The 17,715-nt window shown below is 43.6% G+C and overlaps 1 protein-coding gene across 7 annotated transcripts in view; it reads left to right on the plus strand.

Annotated features, from left to right (window-relative positions):
- Positions 1-3,452: 3,452 nt before the first annotated feature.
- Positions 3,453-17,715, plus strand: part of AKAP7 (A-kinase anchoring protein 7) — a 1,205,386-nt gene continuing 1,191,123 nt past the window's right edge. For all 7 annotated transcript variants that reach the window (XM_069234874.1, XM_069234875.1, XM_069234876.1 and 4 more), the window contains exon 1: positions 3,453-4,833. In XM_069234874.1, the coding sequence (XP_069090975.1) occupies positions 3,633-4,833 (1,201 nt within the window). In that variant the 5' untranslated portion in view covers positions 3,453-3,632. The remainder of the gene's footprint in view (positions 4,834-17,715) is intronic.

Raw genomic sequence — 17,715 nt, forward strand, 5'->3', positions numbered from 1 at the left:
GAGGGAAGACATGGAAAACGACCCTGGGGGTCTCACACCCAATTAGCTCACAGCCTTGGAGGCCCCGGCCATCCTGGCCGTCGCATGTCCCCGTAAACCAGAAACTACGCAAAAAGGAACTGCCTAATAACCTCACTATAGAGATATGCTCCTGCCCGGCGCGAAATCATGACTCACCAAAAGAAAGTCATCCAAACAGGAACAGCACTAAAGAAAAAATAACAAAACAGGTCAGGTCAGGTCAATTAAAAGGACAGCTCTAAGATCAGTCCTGGACTTCGTTAATAGGGCACAGAACAACTTCGCACCAGCTGTAGGCCAGCCCCCATTGGAGAGCAATCTCTGCACCAAGAAAGTGCCCGAACAGCACATAAAAGACTTTCAAGTCCCGGCATACAATGGGTCAGTCCAGCCAAAGGACGACACAATCATCGGAATATCGTCCGACAGAACTGCAGACAACATAACAATGGCAATTGCAGACCACACAAACTATGAGGACCAAATCGACATGGCAGTAGCATTGCCACCTTGCCCAGCATCCCAAGTGATACAGCCTTCCAGCCAGCCCAAACAATACAGGAACATAACACATGTACCTCCGCACCTTGTGCCACGCAAACCTCACAAACCCCACAGGGAAATACCTCCCAACTAGAAAAGACAAGCTTCCATCCCAGCACAGGACTGACTGCTTCCAAGTACGAATCCCCCATTGCGCTGGAATGCAGACAGAGGGCCAGCAATGAAAAGAAGCACAGTGATTCTTTTGACAATCATCACTACAGGCCCTATACTTCAAGCTAGATTGATCTACCACGTGCCCAGAAAAGAGCAAGCATCTTGGAACTTCAAATTGACACAGAGAAGACCGACCTTGATAACCAAAAAACTTAACAATGTCATCACCCACCACATAGCTGGGCACCAAATCCTTGGATATACAAACCTTCTTGTCTCCATCATGTACTGTATGTATGCTGCCACCATCACTGCTGGACTCATACTGCCTAGCCTCGAGGTCCAGCTCTTTTAGACTCAGTTTGTGAACCAGAGGTAATTTATTTTCTGCTAAGGCTCTCTTAGCCCTCCCCTCCTCTGCCTCAATTTTTAATATTGCCAACTGCAGCTGAAATTCTCTCTCCTCTCTTCTTTCCTCTGCGGTCAGGCCATGACTAGAGACACTGCTCCCTGGTCTCACAGGTAGTACAAATCCAGGGATTTCATCCCCAATTGCTGTTGGCTGCTCCTTAGAAGAGCCCTTCTCAAGCTCATCCAACTCATCATTCTTGTGTGGCCCTCTGCCCAGACCCTCAGTGCCTTTTGAAACTCTCCCTTCTTGGAAGCTCCACAAGGAGGTACCCTCATCTCTTTGCAAAATCCCTTCAGCTAGGTAATTCTGTATTCCTCCCCTTAGCCAGGTCAAACTTCCCATCTCCACTTGTCAATCTAACCAGAGACATGATGTATAGCATGGATTAAAAATGCAAAGCAGGGAAAATTGCAGAAAAAAATCGAAATGGTCTTTAAATGTGGGTAGGTAGGTCTGGGAGGACGAAATACATCGAAAAATAAGGCGCTGCATCGGATTTTCCGGTGGGGCACAGACGATACATCATTTCTTTCCACGGTTGATTGATTGATTGCAAGGTGATGCGTCGTTTTACAGGAGTGCAGCCTTGGTTCCGGAGAGATGCATTGAAATATTGGGCTGCTTCAATCCAATAGGCGATGCAACATTTTTTAAGCCCCGAAGCAGGCGTGTCAATTTCTGCAGGCGTTGCATCGATTTTCCAATGCAAAGGGATTTTCTTTTCTCTGGTGAGGTCTTTGTGACCCTGAGACTTCAGAGCAGTAGGCAAGCTTAATCAAAGCAGTTGGAGAGCACTTGTGAAAAAAGCAGAGTCCTTCTAGCAGAGTCAGTGGTCAGCAGGCAACAGGGCAAAAAGCATGGCAGCAGTCCTTTTTAGCAAAGCAGTCCAGATGAGTTATTTGGGCAGCCAGGCAGTCCTCCTGAAAGAGTCCAGGTGTAGGTCCAGAAATGTCTAATTTTGGAGGGTCACAGACCCAGTATATATACCCAACAATTCCTTTGAAGAGGTGGGGCGTACCTAACAAGGACATCCCAAATGTCTCAGACTATTGTTTATACAATGTGTCCATTATAGTGCTTGAATAAATTGTGAGAGCAAGTAAGTTCAATGCAATAGTATCATGACACTCCTGGAATGTATTCTGTAGGAAAATGTTTCTTCTTGCTTATATTTCATTTATTTTGGTTACGAATTCCATTTATACACAAATTCCTTACAATATTGACCTATGTGTGTCATTCTCATTGAGAATGTCACAATTGTTATTAATGTTTTGAGATCCTTAGTACACAGGTCCACTCGGAGAGCACCAAAGCCCATATAGGGGCTACACCACTCCGGTCTGAGTCGTTGGCGTGCTCTTGGTAAGATTATGAGAAACTGCTTTTTACTGTGTTTATTTTCGTGTATCAGTGTTGTACTATTCTTTAGCACTTTGCCTTCGTCTGTCTCTCTCCTTGCTCCATTGTTCTTCCGTCATCTAACATTTAATTTTTTTTTTCTTTGTTTGACCCCTCTACTTCCCAGCATCGAAAAGCGCCTCCCAGCAACAAGACACACCAACGTTCAAGTTATTTAATGCTGAAATGATTTACAAGCATCTGGCAGCAGACAGAGTCCCGTGCGAACAGGGAACTGGAAAATACAAGTTTTAAAGAACATTTTAGTACTCAATCATACCATCATGCGAATAAAAGTATGATGCCACTGTCTGCTGTTTTGTGTTTGTTTTTTGGTCTAAACCGGAAAACGTTCCACGCTCCCATCCCACTTCTGCAAGACAGCGAGTCTAACTCTGACAGAGCACCGCATGAAACATTCCATTTGATTGAACTCACTCCACCGTCCTACTACATACTTAGGTATGGCAGCCTGCGCGCAGTCGTGGGCATGCGCAACGTTCATGGTTATTTTGTACCCTGTACCCTTGCCCGATGACAGCTTCAAAACTAGCAGCCAAATATATTCACAGAAAGAGGACAAGCTGCAGGACTCTTGCCTGATACCGTTGAAGTGGCGGCCATTTTCGAATGTCTTTTTAACCATAGTTGATCAACCAAGAAAAATGAGATAAATTAAATGCACTACGATTTTCAATACTCTATTTAAGAAACATTTAATTTAATATAGTGCCCTCTCTACAATATAAACACACGATATTACTGTATCTGAGAAAAATAATAATCGATAATTTTATGTTATAAAAATAGAAGGGCTTAGTAAAAGGCTCCATGCAAAAACATAAACGCCCCCTGTTCTTTTTAAATAAAACCAATCTTGTTTCTTTGGTGGTCTCCATTATACTGGGTAAAACTAACATTTACCCAAGATGATCGCTAATCTTTATGTGTGGTTGATCTGTGTGGCTTCACGAAGAAGCTGTACACTGGAAACGGGACGCATGCTGCGGTTTTGTCTGAGCTACTGTGAAGGGAGATGAGCACACTGCAGACCTCAACAAGTGATGTGTGCTTACCTGCTATCAGTCCCGGAGTAAACAGGCCTGCCCGCCCTTGGCCCATGCAGTGTTAACAGGGCATGCAGCTGGAGCACTGTCTTCTCAAAGCATGGAGAAATGTGAAAAGCTGGGGGCCCGCGTACACTCTCAGACTTAGAATATTCTTACCCTCCTCCCCACAGTTAACGCTGTCTCTTGCAGCTATCCAAACCCGCATAGACAAGGGCAAGCTGGTAGACTCAGGGAATGCACTGCCTGTTTTACTTGACGAAGGGCATCGACTTTTAAAGGATAGTTTTAAGGTAAAGCCAGAGCTGCTGAGGTGTATGGAAGGAGTTCGCGGAATAATTAATAAACAGAAGAGCTCGCTAGATAAAAGTCGCGAGTTCATTCAACAGCGGCAGGTTTCCCTGGACGGATATCTTATACACATGGGAGATCTGGAGCCCTCCTTGCAGGGAAGTTCTGACCTCGTACGAGAGGGCAAACAATGCCACACCGCAGAAGAATCGCACGGATCAGACGTGATAAGGCATAGCCTAATAGAAGACCAGCAGGGGCTGCGGGATAGCCCTAGACCAAAGCTGGCACAAGATTGGGTGACTGCGGTTGTGCATGGATCTGGGCATCAACACATGGAGGGGGCGCTTGTTGGATCCCCAGAGGCAATGGGAAGACACTGTCAACCTTGTAAAAGTGCCCCCGTAGGATTGGCTGGGTCATTGGATGAACAAGAGAACCCCCTGTTGGAAAGATCCATTTCTGAACCTTTGGAAAATATGAGGAAAGAATATGGGCATTTTGAGGCATTAGAGGTGTGCATGGAAGGAACCCAGATACAAATACCAGGGAGCCCTAGCTATCTGAAGGAGCAAGATAGCGCAGTGGTGCTAGCCCATGGGAAGAGGGATGTAAATTACGTATGTAACGCGGAAAGCACCGAGCCTTTGAAAGAGGTGCAGAGGCGCCCGGTGGAAGATGAAGGGTCTATACACAATGATAATGGAACAAAAGCAGTCAGTGATAAACCAGTAGGTAAACTTGATACAGCTTTGAAAATTCCTAGTTTTGATCAAGAAGAATGTTGTACGAGAGGGAGGCCCTTTCCCATGGAAGTGTCCCCCATGTCTCTGGAGTGGCAAATGGGTAGTAATTGGCCCACTGAGGATTCTCCATTACCAGCTGTTGCACTGCCTAGGTTGAACTGCCAAGAGGCAGCAAGAACAGAAGCTGAAAAGTTATATCTGGAACCGTCTGTTTCTGCTGTTCTGCAGGATACTGGTAAGAGCAGAGAAGGTGGATCCATACCGTTCTTGCTGCCTGTAAGGATATATTTACCAGTGGGATCTGATTGGTCTGTTGAAGGGAAACCTTTCCACTGAAATGCTGTTAAAGTTAGTTATGTTCCATACAACGCTAAGTAGAGGAACTCAAATGTATCACTGATAGCAAAACAAGTTTTCAGTTAGATTAAACTGATACAAACTGCCGCCTTAGTAATATCTTTCCCTATGGCTGATACCCCGTGCAGACACATCTCCTCTGGTGCCTTCACTCTGCTCACCCTTTCCTTCTCACTGTGCCCAACTCCTCTTTTGCTCAATCCCACTTCTGCTCCTTTCCTTCTAATTTATTTTCACCTCTAGATCTGTATCTCATGATTATACATTCTACTACAACCTTTAAAGCAGATGGATCAACAGGCCCATCTCCTTCAGCAGGCGTTCTGAGACTAACTCACAAGTCCTTCTCCTACTCAATCTACAGTGCAGATTTCAAACTTATAGATAGCTTGTAATGTACTCACTGTGGTATGATGCTGTTTTATTTCTATTTTCTTGTCCTCACATTCACTACAGTACATTAGAACCAAATGTCAAATTAACCGATATACTATTCTCAAACTCCTCGTGGTAGATTGTTTCTGCTTGAAATGAATAAACAATTAAACATGCTGATATTAAAACAAAAAAAAAAATGTTTCTTCTTGCTGAACCTAATGGGGATCATTTTATTGATCCTGGAAGGATCAAAAGCTTAACCTGTGACTTTCTGGTAGATCTCAGAATGCTACAATATTAATATTAACAGAAGGCCTGATTTAGAGTTTGGCAGAGGCTTTACTCCTTCACAGACGTAAAGGATATCCCGTCTGCCGTATTACAATTCCCATAGGATATAATGGGATCATAATACGGCGGACGGGATATCCATCATGCTTGTGACGGAGTAACCCCGTCCGCCAAACTCTAAAACATACCCAGAGAGAGCAATCTAACCATATACATCTGCTGGCCAAATGAATATGCTGGCAAGATAACATTGAGGGTGAGGTAGCCTGCTGCACAGACTAGTTCATATCCAGCAAGTCTAAGGTTATAATAGCGGTACAATAGTTTAAATGATCAATGCACTTGCTTCAGAACTCCTCAGGTGCACAAGGTTTACTTTTCATAAAATAGTGTGGAAGTTAAGGATCTTGCTCTATCTAAAGGTTATAGCCGACACTGGGGATGTGCCCAGTATTAGCTCATGGTTTTCTTATGTTTCTATCTTTACATACATGAACTAAAGAGAAAATTGGAAGTAAATAGTTGTGAACAGCATACAAGAACCGTAGTACTGAGTACCTGGAGCCTAATGTTATTCTTATTACCTTCAACAATTGCATCAAAGTTGATATACAAGTCTGAAAAAAGCATAATAGCAACAAGTTTTTTTGATGTAAAGAGAAATGAGATAGGGAAGTTCAAAAGTCTCATTAATACCGGGAACTTTTTTCATAGAATTCGGTATAAAGAAGGTAGAGGGTAACCAAAACAGCAACAGTTTTAACCATTTGCATTGATGTTATATTAGCTGTATCAACGCTATGATTGTAACATCCCATATTCCACCTTGCTTTAAAGGTGACAGTATTGTTATTTTTCGAATTAGATTTAATAAGTTATACAACAATAGAAAATAAGCCAACAAACTTGCCAGCCAATTGATTGAAAGACTGATCTTTACTAACCTTGCCAAGGAAAATGTACCTTTTTCTTTTTTTCCCAACATCCAAGGGCTTCTAAAGGCACCCAGAGTTTGTGGGTCCCCCTGAAGTAGACCAAGAAATTAGCCAAAATACAGCTAAAATGTCGTTTTTTTGCAAAAAACTTGGGAAAAGTGCTGCACAAGAAAGTATGTGTTTTTTCCACTGAAAATAGCATCAACAAAGGGTTTGCTGTGCTACAATCACCATCTTCCCAGCTTTCAGGAACAGGCAGACTTGAATCAGAAAACCAATTTTTTCAACACAATTGTTGCATTTTACTGGGACATACCCCATTTTTACTATTTTTGTGCTTTTAGCCTCCTTCCAGTTAGTGACCGAAGTGGATGTGAATCCAATGCTGGATCCCGGACACCTAAACATTTCTGAAAAGTAGACAACATTCAGCAAGGGGTTATTTGTGTAGATCCTACAAGGTTTTCCTACAGAAAATAACAGCTGAACTAAACAAATATAGAAATTGAGGTGAAAAAAACAGCCATTTCTCTCCACGTTTTACTCTAACTTTTTCCTGCAACGTCAGATTTTCAAAAGCAATATACCATTACGTCTGCTGGAGTCTTCTGGTTGTGGAGATATATAGGGCTTGTAGGTTCATCAAGAACCCTAGTTACCCAGAGGCAGTAAATTAGCTGCACCTTGCAAAGGGTTTTCATTGTATACTGGGTATACAGCAATTTATTTGGTAAAATATAAAGAGTCAAAAATAGGTATCAAGGAAACTTTGTATTTTCAAAATAGGCACAAGATAGGGTGTGGAGAAGCAGTGGTTATTTGCACGTCTCTGAATTCCGGGATCCCCATACTAGCATGTAAATTACAGGGTATTTCTCAAACAGATGTCTTTTTTATACACTGTCTTACATTTGGAAGGAAAAAATGTAGAGAAAGACAAGGGGCAATAACACTTGTTCTTCTATTCTGTGTTTTCTCCCAAGCCTCCAGATAAAAATGGTACCTCACTTGTGTGGGTAGGCCTTATGCCTGCCACAGGAAACGCAACATGGACACATCACATTCTTACATTGAAATCTGACGTGTTTTTTGGAAAGTGCCTAGCTGTCGATTTTGGCCTCTAGCTCAGTCGGCACCTAGGGAAACCTACCAAACCTGTGCATTTATGAAAACTAGACACTTAGGGGAATCCAGGATGGGGTGACTTGTGGGGCTCTCACCAGGTTCTGTTACCCAGAATCCTTTGCAAACCTCAAAATCTGGCAAAAAAACACATTTTCCTCTCATTTCGGTGATGGAAAGTTCAGGAATCTGAGAGGAGCCACAAATTTCCTTCCACCCAGCATCGTCCCAAGTCTCCAGATAAAAATGGTACCTCACTTGTGTTGGTAGGCCTAGCGCCCGCAACAGGAAATGCCCCAAAACACTACGTGGACACATCAAAATGATCAAATACAAAACTACCTGCTTCTGCGGGGGCACCTGCGTTTTTGGTCTTGGGCTTAGCTGCCATCTAGGGAAACCTACCAAACCCAGACATTTCTAAAAACTAGACACCCGATGGAGTCCAGGGAGGTGTGACTTGCGTAGATCCCCCAGTGTTTTCTTACCCAGAATCCTCAGCAAACCTAAAATGTAACAAAAAATCACATTTTCCCCACATTTCTGTGTGGGATCACCGCACCAGCACAAATTTTCTACCACCCAACGTTCCCCTCACGTCTCCCGATAAAAATGATACCTCCCTTGTGTAGGTGGGCCAAGTGCCCGTGACAGGAAAGAGCGGGTCCAAAAGGACAGTTAAAAAAAAAAAATAATTTTTAGACTGACAAGTGGGGCAGAATTTTTATCGGGATAGATGTGACAATGCTGGGTGGTAGGAATTTTGTGGATTCCTGCAGATTCCGGAAGGTTCCATCACAAAAATGATTTCAAGCAAAGTTGGATGTTTGCAGGGCATTGTGGGTAAGAAAATGGTGCGGGTGCATGTGAAGCACACCACCTCGGAGTCACCCAGATGTGTCTAGATCTCGTAGATTGTTCTACATGGCAGCGTCCCGAAGTTAGACAAGTTCTCATGGCCCAAATGTAAAACAAAACCCAAAATAATCAAAACTCCTCTTGCTTGCCATTGGGATAAGATCTTTTAGTGTGCGAGGGAGAGCTGAAAGACTCTTACCCCCGTCTTATTTGGGGTGGGGGCATAACCATGCCCATACTGGTTGGTAGCCACCACTCCACTATTTTTTTAAAATTCCCTGGCATCTAGTAGGCTTTCTGCCCCCCGAAGAGTTGATCGGGGGAATTGCCCCATCTGCCCACTGGTGGGCAGAACAACTTTGCCCCCATTTATTTAGGGTGGGGTATGGCCATACCCCCACCCTCTTTTTTTGAAAAAAAATTGTCCCTGGGCTCTGCTGAGCTTTCTGCCCCCAACGGGAGAAGAAATGGTCAACAGTAATGTGTCCCCATGGGGAGCGATCCTTGCCCAAGGGGCTGCCCCCCAAACAAAACACACACACACACCAATCCCTGGTGCCTAAGATTTTCTGCCCCCCTGGGGGCAGATCGGCCTAATAGAAATAGGCAGATCTGCCCCCAACGGGGGCAGAAATTGGCTAAAATAAATTTGCCCCCCAGGGGAGCGATCCTTGCCTAAGGGGTCTCTCCTCTTGTGTGAAATTGGCACACAAAAAAATCCATGGTGTCTAGTGGTTTCTGCCCCCCTTGGGGGCAGATTGGCCTAAGAAAAATAGGCCTGTCTGCTCCCAAGGTGGAAAGAAATGGTCTAAAATAAAATTGCCCCCCAGGGGAGCGACCGTTGCCTGAGGGGTCGCTCCCCATCTGTAAAAAAAATAAAAAATCCCTGGTGTCTAGTGGTTTCGATTGGCCTAATATAAATAGGCTGATTGGGGGCAGAAATGGCCTAAAAATAATTTGCCCCCCAGGGGAGCGACCCTTGCTCAAGGGGTAACTCCCCTTCATTGTTTATGTAAAAAAACAAAACTCCCTGGTGTCTAGTGGCTGGCCTAATAAAAAATTACCCCCAGGGGAGCAACCCTTGCTAAAGGGGTCGCGCCCCTTCATTGTTTATATGTAATGATACAAAATTGCTGGTGTCTAGTAGGCATTTCTGCAGCCCGATTGCTATGTGATTTATTTCTCTTCTGATCACGCTCCAGTGCAATGGGGGCGGCCTCTGATGAAGTCAGCGTGCAACATCATCAGACGTCACTGGTGGTGTGTGGAAGGGAAAGCGGTTCCCCTTCCATCCCTGCCCTGGAGGGGAGGGAGGCCCTTGGGAGGAACACCTAGCAACTGTGTACTTACTCATAATCAGGTGTAAGTTCAAGCACTGCTCTATTGTACCTAACCTGGGCCGAAAGCTATACTGACAGGGAGACAGAATGTTATTATCATTAACCCAAGCCTGAAGATGATTGAAAACAACCCTCCCCAAAACCTTCGCAGAACTATCAATAAGAGAAATAGGCCTGTAATAGGTAGGGGATTTTCAGCCCCCCTTTTTGAAAATTGGAACTATGATGGAGAGGGTCCAGGCCTCCAGGACCAAAGTTCACACAGTGTTGTTGAATAGATTTCAAGCAGGGGATCCCATAAATCAGTGTTACATTTACATAGGTCCATAGGGATCCCAGCAGGGCCTGGAGCTTTACCATTTGTACTTACTTTAAGTGCTTCCTCGACTTTCTGGAGGGAAAGCTGAAACAGGGGACAGTGCGCTAGGCATTTGAATACCATGCCTTCACATGCTTTATCTCCAGGCAGATGATAAGTCCTGGTGAAATGCTTAACCCAGTCCTGACCTGAGATGTTACCCATCAGGAGTTGGGTCGTGGGAGCATCCTGCTGACAGAGGCGATTAACTATATCCCAGAATACCTTACTGCAGTTACGAGTGACTGCAAGCTCTAGAGTTTCCCAATCCCCTTTAAACAAGGCATGCTTCCACTCACTAAGTGCAAGCTTATAAGCTTGCCTTGCTTCTCTAACTGCCCCAGCATCTTTGGGTGTTCCGGACAGCGCCTTCCTCAAATGGCGATTAGCCGCAGAGCAGCTAGCATCAAACCAACAAGGATGCTCAAGGACAACTGTGTTCATCAAATGACCCCTAATAGTGTCACATATGAGCTGAAAACAGTCTGCAAGAGCTTCCCCTAAATCAATTCTTAAACAGCCCAAAAAAGCTAACAAATAATTTTTAAGTAAAATGTCCGGTGTGGCCTCAGGATCTTTAAGAAGCTACACCACCCGTAATCCATCCCTGGAATGTCTGTGATTTGATCACACACTAGAGGAGGCTCATCTATGAGCAGGCGTAAGCCCCAACAATCAAAAGGGCATTATGATCACTCAGCTGTGTTTCAACTTCCTCCCCTGCTAGACACCACTGCACCAATTGCCTGGAGGTGAAGATGTAATCTATTACAGATGCCTGCCCCCATCCCCTTTATTTGGGTTTACCAGGCCCGTGCCCTGAAAGTAATCCATAACATCTACCAGGTCCAGCATGGCAATAGATCTCCTCAACTCCATAACCCTGGTATCCCCAGGAGCACCAACAGCAGCTGAACTCATACATACTAGCTCCACTGGCACGTCCTCCAATTCGACATTGAAGTTTAGTGTCAGAGTCACCAGATCCTCGGGGTCTGTACACGTTCCCAACACTTCCACCACAAGACAGCTCCAATACTCTGATTAGATTTATCACAGAGTCTAAGAGAGTCCAAGTGGGGAAAAGGGGATTAGGACGTGAATAGCTGGGAAGGAGACCTGTAGGAAGCAAAAGGTTAAAACACAACATCAAAATTACATCTCATGAATTCAGTACCATGCTACAACTCTAAGCTTCGTCTTTTCCAAACAACACGAACAACCCTAGAATAGTCCTAAAACTGACTAGGCTTTTAGATGACCGAATACCTGAGGAGTAAACAGGAAAAGTTAAATAGGACTTTCAGATTCAAGTACTTTCTTTAGCATGAGAATCAGGAAACACTCTGAGCAATTTCTAAACAACCATATGAATCTCCTTTTAAGAATACATATCAGGAACACACAGCATTACATCTAGAATTCTGGTATTGTTGTGTTCATCTCAGAAAAAACATTGGGAAGTGAATTGCGCACATTGCAGATTTTTATATGAGTATTAAACACCATAAAGGATTGTGCACCATGAAATCACACAACGTAGATTCAAGGAATAAATCAAGCAACTTGTCAACTTGAAAGGCTACCAAGAAAATGTCTTAGAATAGTAGCGCACAGTAATTTACCTTATTTATACACGAGGAAAGAATTGCGCGTCTTGCCGATTCAAATGCCACCATACAAATATCAAGAAATGGTAGCGCACAATGAACAACATGAAAAGCACTCAGGGAAAGAATCGCGTGTCTTGTCGATTCAAATGCCACCATGCAAATGCCAAGAAATGGTAGTGCAGAATGAATAACATGAAAAAACACTCAAGGAAAGAATCGCGTGTGTTGCCGATTCGAATGCCACCATGTAAATGCCAGAAAATGGTAGCGCACAATGAACAGCATGAATTACACACGAGAAGTGAATCGCGCATTTCGCAGATTCGAATGCCACCATGTAAATGTCAAGAAAAGGTAGCGCGCAATGAACAACAAAGTTAAATGCTCATGAAACGAGTTGCACGTCTTGCCAACTCGTAAAACATCATGAAAATGTAAAGAAATATCAGCGCGCAATGAACAACCACGTAATAACGAAGTCAAATCTTTATGGAATAAATTGCGCGTCCTCCCTATTTGCAAACCACCATACAAATGTAAAAAAATGGCAGCGCACTAGTAATCTGTTATTCATTTAAGAATTAAAATCAAGAATATGAAAATTCTCAATTACGGTGTTGGGAAATGTCCAAACACCGTCTTACCGCCTGGAAACAGTGCTCACCAATGAGAGATGAGTGCAGAAGACTGGAAAATCCAAATAGGCCGCCGGGACAGGAGCTCAGGAAGAAGCTGCTGCTCTGCACCGGGACCTCTGAATAGTGAGCACTGGAAGTTGGGCTGACTCTCTTTTATAGAGTCTTGGCCCAGCCTAGAACCACGCCCAGGCATGTTGCAGGGAAAGTCTCTAGAAGGCCCTGGAAAGGGACCACACCCTAACACACTCTGAATGTCTGCAGCAATACATTGCAAATGTACAGTATTTATAAACACCTTAAAAATGAATCTTTTGGATGGAATTCTGCAATGCAAAAGGTTAAACAATAACATATCATCACAATGCATGAATTACATTATCTTGCGAGTGTTGGGTTTTTGCATTCTAGATGCCCGTAGAGCGCGCACTGTCCTGGTGTTGACAGTACTCCCCTCTCCCAGGCGTGCTCTAGGGTCTGGTTTATCTGGATTGAGATGATGAAAGCGTCTCACAAGTACTGGAGCATGAACATCAGATGCGGAAACCCATGAATTACTTTCAGGGCCATAACCTTTCCATGAGATTAAGTACCATAGGTTACGCCCTCTCAGTTTAGAGTCCAATACTTTCTTGACTTCATATTCTTCTTCCCCCTGTACTAAAACAGGAGCTGGATGAGGGTGGACCTTTTGGACTGCCCTTTTTAAGAGGGAAGTATGGAACACTGGATGAATCCGTAATGATTTTGGCAATTGTAGTTTATAGGTCACAGGATGGATTTGCTGAAGAACAGTGTAAGGACCTATAAATTTGGGGTTGAACATGTGCTTCTTCTTGAAGTCTATATGTTTTGTGGAAAGCCACACTTTGTCACCAGGTTGATACTGCGGTCCCTCACAATGTTTCTTGTCATAATGCTTTTTGTATTTTTTTTTGGCTTTTTCTAAATGTTGTTGAATCGATTTCTGAGTTTGATGCAAATGTTGAATGATTTCTGACACAGCTGGAGTGAGAGAACTTTCTTGAGGAATTGTGATGGGCAAGGTGTCAGGATGATAGCCAAACAAACCAAAGAAGGATGTAACGCCAGTAGAAGTGTGGAAGGAGTTGTTGTAGGCTAACTCAGCTAACCAGAGCATTGATGTCCATGAATTTAGTGCTTTTTCAGCGTAAGCACGTAGGTATTGCTTCAAAGTCTGAATTAGTCTCTCCGTTTGACCATCTGTTTGAGGATGGTGGCTAGTAGATAGGGTAGATGTCACTTGGAGTGTTTTACACCATGTCTTCCAGAAGTTGGAGGCAAATTGCGATCCCCGATCGGAGAGGATCACTTTTGGCAGTCCATGATAACGAACCACTCTATTCAGTAAGATAGTTGCCAGTTCACTAGAGGTGGGTAATTTCTTACAGGCAATGAAATGTCCATATTTCGTGAGACTATCTACTACCACCAGCATTACTGAATGCTGTTGAACCACTGGCAGACCTGTAATAAAGTCTAAAGAGATGTGTTCCCACGGACAACTTGGGGTTGGGAGTGGGTGTAACAACCCTTTGGGTTTTGAATGACTTGTTTTAGTGCGAGCACAGACTTCGCAGTTGTTTACCATTGTTTTTACATCCTTTGTTAAGGTAGGCCACCAAAAATAGCGTTGGATTAATTCAAGAGTTTTAGGAGTACCAGGGTGACCTGCTGTAGGTATAACATGCAACCAATGAAACACTATCTTGCGAAGTTTGGTAGTGGGCACGAACAAACGAGCATCGTGAAAGGGTAATCCTTGCTTGATTGATCTTTTCGGATCTGCTTGGGCCCACGCCTGCCATTTTTCAGCAGTGAATGAATTGCGGATGTCTTCAAAGAAATCTTCTGTTTTTATGATACATTGGACCTTGTCAGGAGCAATGATAGCTCTGGAGATTTGAACTGCAGGCAATGTGGTAGACTCTTGGCGGGACAAGGCGTCAGCTTTGCGATTATCTTTACCAGGTTACCACAAAATCAAACTCGGCAAAAAACAGCATCCAGCGTAATTGCCGAGGAGTCAAAAGTCTGGCAGAACTCATGAATTGAAGATTGCGATGATCAGTATATACTGTGACAGTATATTTAGCTCCCAACAAATGATGTCTCCATTCTTTAAAGGCGTCACGAATCGCCAGAAGCTCTTTTTCAGCAATGACATAGTTCTGTTCGGCTTCGTTCAACTTCCGAGACATGTAAGCTACAGGATGAAACTGACCAGTGTCTTTGTTTCGTTGTGACAAGACTGCTCCTATCGCCACATCTGAAGCATCAGCTTCCACTATGAAAGGTCGATCCGCATCTGGATGAGTCAAGACTGGGGCAGTGGAGAAAGCTTCTTTCAAAGTTGAAAAGGCTTGGTCTGCTTCTGGGGACCATACAAATTTTTCTTTCTTTTTTAATAAATTAGTAATTGGAGCCACTGTCTGGGAGAAATGATTGATGAACCTCCGGTAAAAATTTGTAAAGCCCAGGAAACATTGTACATCACGAACAGTCTTTGGGATGGGCCATTCAGATACGGCTTTTACTTTCCTTTCTGCCATCACCATACCTTGAGGGGTAAGGATAACCCCTAAAAACTCAACTGTGGTAACATGAAACTCACACTTGGTTAGCTTGCAATATAAATGGTGTTTACGAAGGGCTGCCAACATTTTCTTGACATGTTGAACATATTCATTCTCATTGTCTGAGTAGATCAAAATGTCATCAATGTAAACTATGGCAAAGATATTGAGGTACTCTCTAAGAACGTCATTTAAGAAAAATTTAAATGCTGCTGGAGCATTGCACAGACCAAAAGGCATGACGGTGTATTCAAAAAGGCCATATCTTGTTTTGAATGCAGTTTCCATTCGTCACCCTCTCTCATTCTGACCAAATGGTAAGCACCTCGAAGATCAAGCTTCGTGTAGATTTTTGCTTTCTTTACTTGTTCCAGTAAGACCGGAATTAGAGGCAAAGGATATTTGTTCTTGATGGTGATTTTATTCAAGCCCCTATAGTCGATACAAGATCGAAGCTCTCCGTTCGCTTTTGGAACAAAAAACAAAGGAGAAGCTGTGGGAGACTTAGAGGGGCGGATGAAACCATTCTCTAAGAATTGATCCAAGTATTTTCGTAAATGTTGATTTTCATGTTCTGACAGGGCATACACACGACAGCTGGGAAGTATCCCCCCTGGGACTAGATCAATTTGACAGTCATAAGATCTATGAGGAGTTAAGTTCTCTGCTTCCTTCTCATCAAATACATCTTCATAAGACGAATACTGTTTGGGCAACTGAACTTCTTTCTCTGCGGCGGTAGCTATGTAAGAATGGCGAACTTCCGATTCTTGAGTCGTTTGGAGACAATGTTCTTTACATAGCACTGATGAGAACACGATCTTTCGTTCTGCCCAATTAATCTCTGGATTGTGATGAGTTAACCATGGCAAGCCAAGGATGATCCCATACTGGGGAGCATGGATCACGTCAAGGATGTGTTCCTCTTTATGTTTCTTTCTTTGATTTTTACCTTTACAAATTATTGTCAAGGGGACAGTTTGAAGAGTTATCGGACCTCCAGTTAAGAGTTTTCCATCAACTGCCTGGATGGTTTCTGGGGTCTTCTTTTCAATACATGGGATCCCCCATGCACGAACCAATTGGGCGTCAACAAAGTTTCCGGTAGCCCCAGAGTCGACCAGAGCCTTCTTGAAATAGGTCTTTTTCTTGACCTGAACTCTTATTCCCAATTTTAGATGTTTGGATTGTGAAGGATCCACGGTGACACCCAAGAGCAACCCTTCTCTGCAACTTGGGTGCTTTAGATTTTCCGACTCGACTGATGCATTGGTTGCAACTTTCTGAACTGGGCCTCGCTTGCTCTTCGTTTTGATTGGACAATCTTTGGCGAAATGACCTTTCCGCCCACAATAGAGACATTGCCCATTTTTTCTGCGTAGGTCCTTTTCATCTTTGGTCAAAGGTCTCCTGATGGTTCCAATTTCCATCGGTTCCGGCGTTCTTTCTCTCGGAGTTCTTGAGTCTTTGTTATCATGAGCATGCCAAGAATGTTTTTCAGTCTTTTTACGCGTTCCTTTTCGTTCATTTAAACGATGATCAAGCCTCAAGACAAGGTTTATTAAATCTTGACAGTTTGCAGGTTGTGGGTCGATTTGCGCTAAGATGTCTTTTAGCTCCTCTTTGAGTCCCCTGTAAAACAAGGCCGCTTGTTTTTCTTCAGGCCAGGATGTCTCAGCGACCAGCCGATTAAAGTTGGCTAAATATGACACTAAGTCCTGATTCCCTTGGCGTAAGTCTAATAATTCACGATCTGATGACTGTGTTACAGTTCTACGATCGAAAACTCTCTCAAATTCACGAACACAATTTTTCCAGTTGTACAACAGGGGACTATTTTTACGCACAAGAGGAATAGCCCAGGTAGCTGCATCTCCAGACAGATATGACAACAAGAAAGCTACTTTAGACTGGGCATCGGGGAAAGTATGTGGTCTGCAGGTGAAGTGAAGTTCCACTTGAACCAGAAAAGATTGCGCTTTCAAGGGATCACCTGAGAAGCGTTCTGGGGGAGCTAAAGGAATGGCTGAAGGAACATTGAGGGAAATGTTAGTCGGATCACCTCCAGAAGTCTGAGAAGAAGTACCTGGCCAAGACACACCTGTGGGACTTTGTTCTTTCTTCTCAACCTTATTCTGTAACTGACTCACCCTCTCAGCTAGACTATTTGTCAAATCCTTTGATGATACCACTTCTGACTGGAGCTGGGTGATAGCCTTGACTAGCTCGTCCAGTGTGGCCATGCTGAGAACATACACAAACCAGGAGGATAATAATTTGTGGGCTCACTATTCTGTCAGAGTCACCAGATCCTTGGGGTATGTACATGTTCCAAACACTTCCACCACAAGACAGCTCCAATACTCTGATTAGATTTATCACAGAGTCTAAGAGAGTCCAAGTGGGGAAAAGGGGATTAGGACGGGAACAGCTGGGAAGGAGACCTGTAGGAAGCAAAAGGTTAAAACACAACATCAAAATTACATCTCATGAATTCAGTACCATGCTACAACTCTAAGCTTCTTCTTTTCCAAAAAACATGAACAACCCTAGAATAGTCCTAAAACTGACTAGGCTTTAGATGACCGAATACCTGAGGAGGAAACAGGAAAAGTTAAATAGGACTTTCAGAT

The sequence above is a fragment of the Pleurodeles waltl genome, chromosome 5, assembly GCF_031143425.1.
Source record: "Pleurodeles waltl isolate 20211129_DDA chromosome 5, aPleWal1.hap1.20221129, whole genome shotgun sequence".
NCBI classification, from domain to species: Eukaryota; Metazoa; Chordata; class Amphibia; order Caudata; family Salamandridae; genus Pleurodeles; species Pleurodeles waltl.